Consider the following 13,708-nt stretch of genomic DNA (forward strand, 5'->3'; position numbering starts at 1 on the left):
GGGAATTTTTAAGATTCCAGTTCCTTTTCATGTTGTACATAAAACCTTGTTATATTAAAACGATATCTAGTAAGTACTCCTGTATTAATCAGTAGTTGCGATGCCTGGCTTGATTTTGGATTTTGGAGTTGATTTTGTACTCAGCCAAGATAGGAAAGGGTGCTCCGAGCGTCACCTCCCAAGCGTTAACAGCAGTACAACATCTATGGACATATACGGCAGGTAAAAGTTTCGTCAAGAGTGAAGTACGTTCTGGAGCGGTAGAATGATCTAACCATATTTCCAGCCAGCTTGGCAACAGCTTTGATCTTGACCTTTTATTTCTGGTCTTGAATGAAAGTCAGCCGAAGAAACTTATAAAAGAAGGGGATTTTCACGATTTTGATTAGGAAGAAATGAGGATCCGAACTTTGAGAGTAAAAAAGAGAAAAGATTTGTTTAAGAGGCGTTGAAGTAGACATTTATAGATATAGGTTCTGTTGTAGCGGTGTAAGTTCCGAATTCCTTGTCGCCAATCTTGTAGTGTAACTAACAAACAGTCTATTAGCAAAAGTATGTAACAAAATTACGCGTCATGATTCTGGGGGGGGGGGAACAATTGCAACAAGTCGCTTTCCAGTACGAGTTAGATGTAACTATATTCATAATCTCTGGAAAAGTTCACTATTCCTGAAATGGATATATCATTTACTCCATAAAAGGTTCTAACTGGATCAGATATTACTTTGACATATGCAAATGTATGGTGATTATCAAATAAAGTTTTCCAGCAGATAAGATTGCCGCAATACAATCTTTCTAGTAAACCGTTTCTAATTGTCTTTTTTTCTCCCATACAAAGCAAAATCACAATTTGTTAATCTAGAAAAGAATATCATGCGTTCGGATGCATTACGTGGCTTGGCACGTAAATTAATAGCTGCTACAGATAATATCCGGGGTCACAAAATAGGCATCGATATCAGAATCACATGCTTACATTTCGAACGATATAAGTGGACCTCGGATATTGCTGTCGAATCACTTGATTGTTTCCGACAGCCAATTGCAGTCCACCGGAAGTAGTCATTTCCCAGTGACCCATTTCACGACACCTTTTATTCAGTATCATAACATTTGTCATGAATGCTACTTTGTTTCATGACGTCATTAAGCGACGACCATCTTTAGTCATATGTTTTTATTGGTCAAAATCGTATCGCGTCAGATAAGTAATCTTTCATTTATTTCACTGAAGTTTAAAGAACAAAAGGCCATTGCAAAATTGGATTTTTTTCAATCATTTATTCTTAATAAAAAGGTGATATATTTATCTCTACTATTATAAAAAAAGTCACTGTGTACATGTGAGTTCCTTCCTCATAGGTTCCGAAACGGCTGAGATTATCTTTTGCAAATTTCACACAAAGGTAATTTATATGTCTGGCAGTGTTCTTAGATATGTTTTGTCCAGAGATTCATCCGATATGAATCGAAAATCGAAATAGTCTGATCTTAAAAATAGTATTTTTTTTCTCTTATAGAAAAAAAGAAATTTTACAGGGAAATATTTTACGTTACACCGAAATATTCCCCTGTAAAAATATTCTTGTTTTATCCATAAGAGAAGAAAAACTATTTTTAATATCGTCAAACCCAAATATGAGCTGACGTGATATTGTAAACAAACACAGACGGAATTTGATGAATGACATTATCATTATTAATTTTAATTTTTCTTTTTTGCGAATTAGTCAACCGGGCAAATTATTTCTCGTAATATATAATAATCAATAGAGGATTTATTTTATAATAATACATACGTTTCTGCACAAATTAAAAGATGTTTAAGCGTATTGTACGACTAGGCAACGCCGGGTGTCCAGCTAGTTAACAATAATGTTTATTTCAACGGGAAGTTAGACTTATCAAACAAGAAAGTTGTCAAAAGGGGTAAATGCAACAAAACCACGTTGTCACACAACGCTCATAAGAAAATGTAAAGATTAACAGATTAAGGTAACGTAAATAAAAACATAAGTTCTTTGTCATTAACATTTGCAATATAAGATTTTAAAAAGCTGTTGAATAAATCTGGTTTAATTGAATAAGTGCAAACATTACAAATCGTGTGCCATTAAAAAAGGCGTTTGACATGAACGGGACAGCTGCGTTAAAACTTATGAAAAAAGAGTCGTATGTGTATATTTCACTTTTTTTTTTACAAAGGCGCCACCATTTATCAAGGCCTGTAGGCCACTCGATGATGAGGGTTACTGAGTGGACAATAGTCAATGGGATAATATCATATTAAATGTTAGTAGTGGAAATTTGGTAAATTAGATTACTTAAGGGAATTGCTCATCACGAACGTGTTCATGTTGGTATTGAAGACGACCATATTGTAGTCTGTTGGAAAGAAGTCAAACGGAAGAGAATTCCACTTGCGTGCAGTTCTAAGAAAGAAGGTTTGGCGAGGAGGGACTATAGATTTGAAACCACACGAGTATTTGCTATGGAAACAAAGATAAAGCAGAGACAGGCTCACAACGTTTGTTGTCTGGGAAAGAGATTGCAGGAAAGAGAAAAGAGCATCCCGCACTAGGCTACGAAGTCTATTCTGAACTCTGTCAAGGCAGGAATAGTCCTTTCTAACAGCTCCTGCCCAGATGTTGCAACACTACTCCATTCTTCAGACATACTTGACTCTTATAGAAGTAGAGAAATGCATCGGCAGAATTGCATCGGCGTATTAATCAGTAGTTGCGATGCCTGGCTTGATTTTGGATTTTGGAGTTGATTTTGTACTCAGCCAAGACAGGAAAGGGTGCTCCGAGCGTCACCTCCCAAGCGTTGACAGCAGTAAAATATTTATAGACATATACGGCAGGTAAAAGTTCCGTTAAGAGTGAAGTACGTTCTGGGGCCGTAGAATGATCTAACCATTTTTCCAGCCAGCTTGGCAACAGCTTTGATCTTGACCTTTTATTTCTGGTTTTGAATGAAAGTCAGCCGAAGAAGCTTATAAAAGAAGGGGATTTTCACGATTTTGATTAGGTACAATAATCCCACCATTTTTCCAGCGCCCTCGGCAACGGATTTGTGTTCCATCTCAGATCAGGAGTAAAGATCAGACCTAATAGCTTGTCACTTCCACTGCTTCATGTTATTTCAGACAAAGTTATCAGAAACCAAGGGGTCTCACTTCTTGCCGCTAACACTTGATCTGTATAATTGTAAAGCCAGTGTGGGTTAACTCTGCCGAGGAGATTTATGTGGCGAATAATACATTATTTTGAATATTTAGTCAGAGTTTACTTGTAGGAAAATTATCCTCGTGCCAGATTGTCCTGGTGACTCCTGTAAAGTGAAACCATAGATACTCGAATACTGTGTCTAGTAGACATGCAACGCGTTTGTAAGTGTCTATGTGTACATACCTGCCCAGTGTGTATGTGTATACATGCGTAAATGTGTATATATGTGTGTGTAAATGTGCATGTATACATACGGGTGTAATTCGAAGCTCTCAGGCACCAAGAAGCTCCTTTACTGGCGTTAACACGATCTCTATATGAGGTACATAAATGTTCGAATATTCCATTAAAGTTTTCCGTTATTTCACAAACGCCGAGTTAGTAAAAAATTAAGAACATTAATTTTCCTCACTTCAATTCGCCAGTTCCTATTTACAATGCCTCCCCACGGGACAGAGTTAGACACCAGGGTCGTTTTTTAACGTGGAGAAAAGGAAAAAAATTAAAATTGTCTCAGTCGTGAACGATTTCTCCTCCAGTGACAGAGAACAAGAAATTGAAGTGCAGCATCTGAAGAACAGATACTACACTTCAGTTCGCCAGTTAACTGTGTTAAAGGATATCTTTTTAGTGTTAGAATGATATTGGATATCAAAACAATAATTCATCTAGTCTGATGGAGTACCCAGCTGAGTGTTGTTGCTATATATTTTACAACACCAATTCTTATATAAGCCTGTGTAGGGTAGCTATACCGAAGGGATTTTGTTTGAGCTTCGAATACTAATTATTTCGAATATGTAGTCAGTCGTCACTTATAAAGGGAAGTAACTTCATGCCAGATTGTCTTGACCCCCCCATGCAGAGAGACTGTAGACACTCGAGGATAGTGCCTAGTAGGCATTCATGCTTTCTTCTGTAGGCATTCAAATTCTCTGCAGTAAGTACTTAATAATAATCAATTTAATAAAAAAAATTAACTGTTACTTCTTTGCTTCATTTTAAACTGATTTGCGTTTAATCATTTCAATCTGATTTTTTAATCCTATCTACAACCGTTGTCATAAATTTCCTAAAAATTGCTTCCAGTGATGAGGTCGGAGACTGGGTGAGTTTTGGAAGATAACGTTACTCCTTTGGTGATATTTATTCGAAGTCCATTGTGACCCAAAGTAGTAGTACTTGTCGACGTTCTATCCGTGGGTTTATCATATTCAGTATCAGATATTATTATATTCAGTATCAGATATTATCATATTCAGTATCAGATATTATTATATTCCCTATCAGATATTATTATATTCAGTATCATATATTATTATATTCAGTATCAGATATTATTATATTCAGTATCAGATATTATTATATTCAGTATCAGATATCATATTCAGTATCAGATATTATTATATTCAGTATCAGATATTATTATATTCAGTATCAGATATTATTATATTCCCTATCAGATATTATCATATTCAGTATCAGATATTATTATATTCAGTATCAGATATTATTATATTCAGTATCAGATATTATCATATTCAGTATCAGATATTATTATATTCAGTATCAGATATTATCATATTCAGTATCAGATATTATTATATTCAGTATCAGATATTATTATATTCAGTATCAGATATTATCATATTCAGTATCAGATATTATCATATTCAGTATCAGATATTATTATATTCAGTATCAGATATTATCATATTCAGTATCAGATATTATTATATTCAGTATCAGATATTATTATATTCAGTATCAGATATTATCATATTCAGTATCAGATATTATTATATTCAGTATCAGATATTATTATATTCAGTATCAGATATTATCATATTCAGTATCAGATATTATTATATTCAGTATCAGATATTATTATATTCAGTATCAGATATTATTATATTCAGTATCAGATATTATCATAATCAGTATCAGATATTATTATAATCAGTATCAGATATTATCATATTCAGTATCAGATATTATCATATTCAGTATCAGATATTATCATAATCAGTATCAGATATTATCATAATCAGTATCAGATATTATTATAATCAGTATCAGATATTATCATATTCAGTATCAGATATTATTATATTCAGTATCAGATATTATTATATTCAGTATCAGATATTATTATATTCAGTATCAGATATTATTATATTCAGTATCAGATATTATCATATTCAGTATCAGATATTATTATATTCAGTATCAGATATTATTATATTCAGTATCAGATATTATTATATTCAGTATCAGATATTATTATATTCAGTATCAGATATTATCATATTCAGTATCAGATATTATCATATTCAGTATCAGATATTATTATATTCAGTATCAGATATTATCATATTCAGTATCAGATATAACATCAAAACATAGTCAATAGTGAGGTCCACATGAGCCATGTTTGGAATGACGAAATGCTGTACAGATTTTCTAGTTCAACATAAAGATATCCAGATTAAACAAAACACACCTGAAAAAAAAGCCGAAGATTGCATCGACCGAAACATTCTAAATCAGAACAGTAGTCTGATTAATCAATTTTTTACACAAGAAAAATTATCACTCGACTTCTAAAATATTCCGAAACAACATCTTCCTTGGTCTTCCAGATTTAACTTTTGAATACCGCTTTCGTTTGTCTGTCACGCTGAGAGATTGTCAAGCAGATAAGAAAGCCATTCTTAACATGGGAAAATTGATGGGGACTTTCACGTTCTGTGAGGGAGCGATACTTATTAATTAGAAGGAATCATATCTTGCTTATTACCGTCGTAACGTCTGCGGATCAAAAACCGGAAGTCAAAAAGAGCAGACAATGTTGACTATAACCCAAACCTGACCGATTATAGCAGTAAATGATCTGAATATAGTTTATATAATAATAGCAACTGTTGGTGGTCTGTAACAATTACGTGCCACACTTCAATATTTTTGTTTTCAGTCAGTGGAGGAGAAATGCTTCACGACTGAGACAATTTTTAATTTTTGTTCCTTTTCTCAACATTAAAAAAACGACACTGGTGTCTAACTCTGCCCTTGTGGGGAGGCAAAGTAAATAGGTACAATTAAGTTCCAAATAACATGTTCTTTCTGTAACGCATACATTAAAAATTTCTCGTCCCATTTAAGTTCTAAATAGAATTTTCGTCACTAAACGCGTAGGTTAAACGGACTCATCTGAAAATATTTATTCTTTTTATTTTATTGTGAGTGTTTAGTCATAACTTAGTTTTCATTAGTCACAACTCCAACTTTGATCCAAAGTTTTAATATCCGTCAAACTTCATCTTTCTTTATATATACTCTGTTTGATATATAGCAGTTAAGCAGAGCGTAGATACTGAACCTACGGTTTATTTCGGCAAGCCGTGTAACTCTCGTTTCACATATTCTTCCCTTTGCCCTCGTATTCCATGAGCGTCTAATAGAGAAAAATTGCTGTTTTCTGGGTCAGAATTTACCTATTTTTCACTTATCGGTGACTAGTTTTTGATCTTGAAGTAGTTGGTTGGTTGGTTGATTGTTTTTGTTTTACGGCATATCAACCCTTTTCGGGTTATTTAATGCCGAATCCAAAGATTTTGAAGAAATTTTTTTTAATAGAATATATTTGTTGTTTTCACGTCGGTTTCTATTTAACCCATAGTTGGGACCCTAACAGGTACTACCACTCCGGGTCAGAGTGGACCTGGGAGCAATGGTAATTAAAGGGTGGCTCCACACTCCCCAAAGCCCACAAGCTGGGGCCTCACCACTGGATATAGTTTAAGGTAATATCCAGGACCCCCATTGAGGGACTTTTATCCTCTGCAGGGGGGCAGTCAGCGTATTCTAATGCACCACCGACTGGGCTGATCTTGAAGTAGTATTTTAGCTCCTAACATTAAATGGCTTCATGCCTTGCCTGGAGAGATTTCCATTTAAATAATGTATATTCAATAGTGACGCCCGTACTTGAAATATTTGGTATTATAGAGTAACCCTTTATTTACCATTACTCTCAAGGCTCATTCTAATTTCGGGTAATCCTTCCTGTTTTGGTCCAATCTATGAATGAAATAGAATCGATTCTAGATGTTGCGATCCGGAGATCTAAGCATACGTTTACTGCATGAATATCTAGCTAATGCAAACACCATAAATATTTGAAGATTATAAGAATGTTAAACATGCAACATATTTGCAAACATGGGTTATAGTTAAAATTGTGTACTCTTGTAGACTTCCGGTTTCTGTTGTTAATTTAGCTAAATAGTTAAACATAGTCAAGCGAAAAAGAAAGCAATTATTAACATTGGGAGAATTAAGGGAGGCTTTCCCCTTATCTGAGAGAAAGATAATAATTAATCAGAAGGGACCATGTCTTATTTGTTACTGTCGTAAAATCTGCGGAGCCGACACCGGAAATAAAAAAAAATAAGACAGAACCGAATATAGCAGTAAATAACGCGAATATGTTTGATATGCCAAACTTATATATCAAGCAAAGAATAGGGTCGAATATTCTATTTTAGGTAAGGATTTGACTAAGTGTTTTATCGAATACGAAATTCCACTTGGCGACCTTCTATAACAACACGTTGGATCACAGAGCTTTAAATCTAAATAGAAAAAATATTTATCTAAAAATATTTTCTTTGTATAATAAAGCTCTTGTGTGTGTGTGTGTGTTTGAAATAGCCGTTGTTGTCTTCGACATGCATGCAGTATCTCATGAATCGGAACTCATCTTCAATGCTGCGCTACAAAAAAGCAAACAATGATAATGTAACAGTCTATTATATGAAAGATAAGTGTATGTTTGTACAGCTAACACTCGAATAATACAAAAAAAAAAAACACCCATAAAGTTCGGATTATTTCAACGAGCGCAACCTCGGAAAACAAATATCTAAAATGTAGAAAAAATTATTCTTCAGAAGTCAAATAGCCATCTGTATCGTTTAATATTATCAAGACGTGCATTCATCTTTTAATGTTATCACGTAAAGGGATGTAAATCTGATTTTGTTTTTCACAGATTTATTTCCCTTACGTCGACTCGAGTTTTGTGTGCGCGTGTGTGTGTGCAGAGAAAGAGGAATAGGCTGGGCTTAGAAAAATAGGAGAGTGGGAAAGGGTAAACAAGAGTGAGAGAAAGAGAGAGGGTTAGAATTTATATTATAGTTTTGACCCGCGAAATGACGTCTAGCCATGCTAGTTAGAATACACAAGACGATTACAGTTATAAGAATAATAGAAGTATGTTGACCATCAGGAAACACATGTTTGTTCATTAATTCTTTTCTCATCAACGATCTTACATTATTTGAAGTGTTGCTTATATAACAAGACAATGACACCAATGCTACGTATATGAATTGCTAATGATTTTTTTTATTATTACTGTAGAGGTAAATTGCAGATCACAATAGTAGGCAAAGGCGTTCACGATGATTTTATTAATGAAATGCATTACACATATGGGAAAAGTGGATTGCTGGTCGATAGAAAAATTACAATCGTTATTGACACAATAGAAATATTGTATTGATAATGTATTCATTTATCGTTGAATCTTTGACTTCGAGGGAATATCGCCGATGATAGCCGTTGAAAGCTCTGACAACAATTGCGGTGTTTCTTACATTACCACTTATTTGATCGAATTGTATTTTTTCGCAGATCGATTCCGGTTTTCAATCACTCGTTGCTTTAATTAACTCATTTAGCTTCGATAGTATTGATTACTCGCGTTCATTCATGAATCGACTACAGATTCATTCATGGATTGTAACAAAAGTTTCATTATGAATGATGCAGTGTATTTACACAATTTCTCGACATCATGTGTCCTCCTTCAACTTTTAATGCTAACACTCCCGTCTTCGTAGCTCTTCAACATTAGCTAACACTCCCGTCTTCGTAGCTCTTCAATATTTTTAGTTTAAAAATCGGAGACTTTAATTTCTTCGTAGAACTACGTTTTCGTAGCCTTTCAACATTAGCTAACACTCCCTTCTTCATAGCTCTTCAACATTTTTAGTTTAAAAATCGGAGACTTTATTTTAGAACGACCCTGGTTTGACAAAGCGCGCTCCGGACTCTCATGCACAGCCATCGTTCATCGCTGGCAAACGTGCACGGAGAATAAAAGTGAATGGAGCACAAAAATGTCGCTCGTTTTAATGCTACCTTTCCCATCTAGGTAGCTCTTCAACTCTTTGAGTAAAGAAAAAAAAAATAGTATGTTTTGGAACGACCCTCGTAAATAGCATTTTTGAGACTAAATGCGCAGATTAATGGACGCCTCTTAAGAATATCATTATTTTTGTGTGTGATTTGAAGTGTATGTCTTTTGTTTTACTTTAAATTCTTATGAGATCGTAAAATATAAATACCAGCCTCCTAACCTAAAATACACCAAACATTGATGTTATTATTTTTCCTTTCCTTTTGCAAAACTCAATCATGTTCTGCGAAACTAAGACCAGAAAAAAAAAACAATTTTCCCCTCTCCTTTTTTCTTTTTGTTTCACCCTACCCTATTTTCTTCTTGGTCTCACACTATGCTGTGGTTGACAGCCCGTGACACATAAGGATGGGATCCTGGTGCCTGAGTAATCCATAACCTAAAAAAGTGGATATGCGCACTGCAACACTCCATTTTGGTACTTAACTGGGCTAGACGGACGCATTAATCTACTGACAAAAATCAATATTCCGGCTCCAGCTCCTAATAATTTCTACTAAGAATGACACATTAAAATATGGTAGCAAGCAGTTGCTCAGGGTCAATAAATTATTTGAAATATGAAGAATTTGAAGCAAAAAAAAACCCAACCGTTTATAAAACGATCAGATTCAGCATTCAATAACTGTACAGTAGCCGTTACTTTTTAATTGTGTCGCTACAATTAACCCCCCCCCTTGGACCCCCACGCCGTCTGGTACCGTTGTAAAGGAAAAAACATAAATAAATACATAAATAAATAAATAAATCCAACTTTGAATTTTTTAAAACTGCAAACGAAATACATTTATTCGTGGTTCTTCCAAAACAACGCATTTCATTATTTTTCCAAAGTCGTATTGCAAACACATCTGATTTTCTTAAAAGTCTCTGTCGCCGCAACTCCACACTCGCACCAGCCAGCTAGCGCTTTATCACCCTCGACTTTCTCACGTCCATCTTACCCGGTCGCGCTTTGCTTCTCTCTTCGACCACATGCTGCCTTTTTTTCTTTTTCTTGTGGCACAAGCGAGCGCACACTTGCTAATTTGCATACGTGCTTTAAAGGTTGCTGATGCTAATATTTTCGTTAGCCATCTACCATTCGGCTGCCTCTGACATTTTCACACGCGCTCATACACGGTCTTTTACATAACCCGAAAAAGGTTGATATACCATAAAACGAAAGAAGCAAACCAAAAATCAATGAATAAACATTTCAAAATCCAAACAACTTGAAATATAAAAAAAAACTTTATTAAAATGACCGAATTCGGAATTAATTAACGCGAAAAAGATTGATATACGGCAAAAATAAAATAACGGTTTTTAATGTAGGGAAAATCCTGCTTTCAAAAAGGGACTCTCTGTAATAGAACAATAATAAAAATTGCCAAAGTCAAGAATTAATTTTATGTCACTAACCAACGACAGAATAAACTAACAAGTGTAATATCAAAACAGACACTGCACTTTGTTCCTAGCTAAAAGGCCAATTTATTGTTTACTCCTGATGTATTACTCATCCGAGAACCAGCAGTTTATTCTCTCATTAGTCCTGTGTGACAGAATCGCATTGGGTACTCTTCCGGTATATAATCTACTATTAACGTAAACCGTAAAGGTAACCTTAATTTAAACCCTTACTCTAACTAAATAATTAAAACTAACACTAACTCTAACAACTAAGTAGATCACATAAGAAGCCATACTATAGATCATATATTGGAAAGCCGATCTGGCATTGAATCTTTAAAAATATATTTTGTTTATGTCTGTTTCCTAGCTGGCTACCCGATGTTGCACGGCCGTAAAAAAAAAAAACAAAAAAAAAAAAACAAAAAAAACAAAAAAAAAAACAAACAAAAAAAACGCTTTAATATATTTTAAATTATACAGCTTTCGTATTTATTATTATAGAATCAATTCTCTATGATTCATTATATATTATATTGTATCCACTATATAGTAATGATTTCAAAGGTATAATAATAATAATAATAATAATAATAATAATAATAATAATAACTTGGGTGCCATCAGCTAGAATCGAAACCAAAACATATACCGCTCCACCCTTAGTTGTTACCGTTTTAGCTATTGTCAGATGGATAAGAAATAATTAAAAATGAACCAACTTTAACGTATAAATTTATATTTGCGCATGTATACACATGACAGGTTTATTCAACTTACGCTTGCCAATTTCCAATTTTATTTAAAATTTTGACCTCTTAGCAGCTATTTCTATCGGCTAAGAGACCAGAAAACAACGGTCTATAAATAAATGCAATCATTTGACCCACCTCAGACGGCTGTGTGACTTTGCATTTCGGGGAACATGCACTTTGAAAAATGGAGACGGACACATGGAGTTTTATAAGTTAGATTAATGGTCGATACATTTTGTTTATACATGTAGACGTATTTGCTGTACAGGGTAGACCCCCCCCCCCAAAAAAAAACAGGACATTCAATTCGAAAAAAAAAAAACCCCAAAAAACACTAAGAAACGGGGCCTAATTAGAGTTGGGGCCCATTTTTTGGGGTCACCCTGTATATTCGTTTATTTTTTTTTCTGATTGGTATGCTTTATTTATATTCTTTAATTGAAATTTAACATATTTTGATTTTCAGGTCGAAAAACCACATTAGTTCTGGGTGTGAGCGCGCTGGTAGCGCCAAGGACTTACCGTTCAAAGGAAGCGCACACCTTAGTGATTTTAACAACATATTACCCAACCCAGGCGAACACCAGCGGAGAACAATGTCATCTACCGTCTGACGTCTTAGACGCCAGAAACTGTTTTTACGAGCATCGCTCAACGGATTTCCAAGTGGAGGAAGGCGTGAACAATGTGACTCTCGGACGGTTACGGCAAACGTTACCGTCGTCTTGCTCCACTCGGTCTGTCGTTTACAGCTTAAACAGAAGTAAGGAACGTTTTATCTATGTTTGCTTTTTTTCTTCTTCTTCATTTTCTTTCTTTAAAGATTGTAATCCTATGAGGTATGGGCCAGCCAAACCAACTGCCAACATTGCTCTGCTTTTTATTGAAACCAACCGGGAGATCTTTTTAGTATCCTCGCTGTTCTCTTAAGTGCAATTGTCTGGATTTCTTTTGCACTTGGTTCACCAGGAATGTGCGGGTTAAGGCAAAACAGCACGTGAAGTTTTGGTTGGTAAATAATTATATATAAAAATAAAGATGCCAGACGTCGTTAAACATATTGCCAACCGGTAGTAAAGTTTATAATTCTAAACTGACATGTATATAAAAAATAAACGCAAAACATATAGACATTATTTTTAATATCCATAGACATATACGTTTTCTGCATTTTTTATTTAAATTATTTCATTAAATCATTTTATATAGTTATTTTCGTTAATAGATCTACCTATAAATGCTCTCTCTCTCTCTCTCTCTCTCTCTCTCTCTCTCTCTCTCTATATATATATATATATATATATATATATATATATATATATATATATAGTAAGCTATAAAATATATATGGCGATTAAGCTACACAGAATATTCATCAGGCTTATAAGGCTTCATGAATCCTAGCGTGGATGAAACGCGGAATATTCTGTGTAGCTTAATCGCCATATATATTTTATAACTTACTACCTAGCTCTACCTACGTATTGAGCACTGTTGAAGTAAATACTTAAAATTTACGCATAAATCTATACTTTCGTATATTAATTTATGTGGTTAAATGAAGTAGCCATATATATATATATATATATATATATATATACACACACACACACACACACACACACACACACATATATATATATATATATATATATATATATATATATATATATACAAAGTTATTTGTTGCAAAATCTACTTTTTCTATTAAAAATACAGAAACGAATTTCTCAAACAGTCAGTCGTGAATCTCCGAGAAACTTCATAATTGTAAACAAATTTTCATATTCATTTGAAAAAATAACTTTAATTAATTAATTATTAATTTATTTTTATTTTAATTAATTATTCGTTTTTTTTTTTACAATTTCTTATTAGATGATTGGTTTCATTTAACTATTATGCTCAGTTCCATTTATATATATTTACTACATTGTGCATACTTGCGTAGTATTTAGAATGAAAAAGTTCTAGCACACACGCACATGTATATATATATATATATACTAGCAATCGGTGCCCGGCGTTGCCCAGGTGTTTTGAGGTTAATGCTGAGA

At 33.9% G+C, this 13,708-nt stretch overlaps 1 protein-coding gene across 4 annotated transcripts in view; it reads left to right on the forward strand.

Moving 5' to 3' along the window:
• LOC145276756 (proto-oncogene tyrosine-protein kinase receptor Ret-like) overlaps nucleotides 1-13,708 on the forward strand; it is a 343,334-nt gene that overhangs the window by 75,718 nt on the left and 253,908 nt on the right. For all 4 annotated transcript variants that reach the window (XM_080128000.1, XM_080128001.1, XM_080128002.1 and 1 more), the window contains exon 3: nucleotides 12,118-12,414. In XM_080128000.1, coding sequence (XP_079984126.1) covers nucleotides 12,118-12,414 — 297 coding nt within the window. The remainder of the gene's footprint in view (nucleotides 1-12,117; nucleotides 12,415-13,708) is intronic.

This window comes from Euprymna scolopes, chromosome 5 (genome assembly GCF_053919585.1).
Source record: "Euprymna scolopes isolate OS-2025 chromosome 5, ASM5391958v1, whole genome shotgun sequence".
NCBI classification, from domain to species: Eukaryota; Metazoa; Mollusca; class Cephalopoda; order Sepiida; family Sepiolidae; genus Euprymna; species Euprymna scolopes.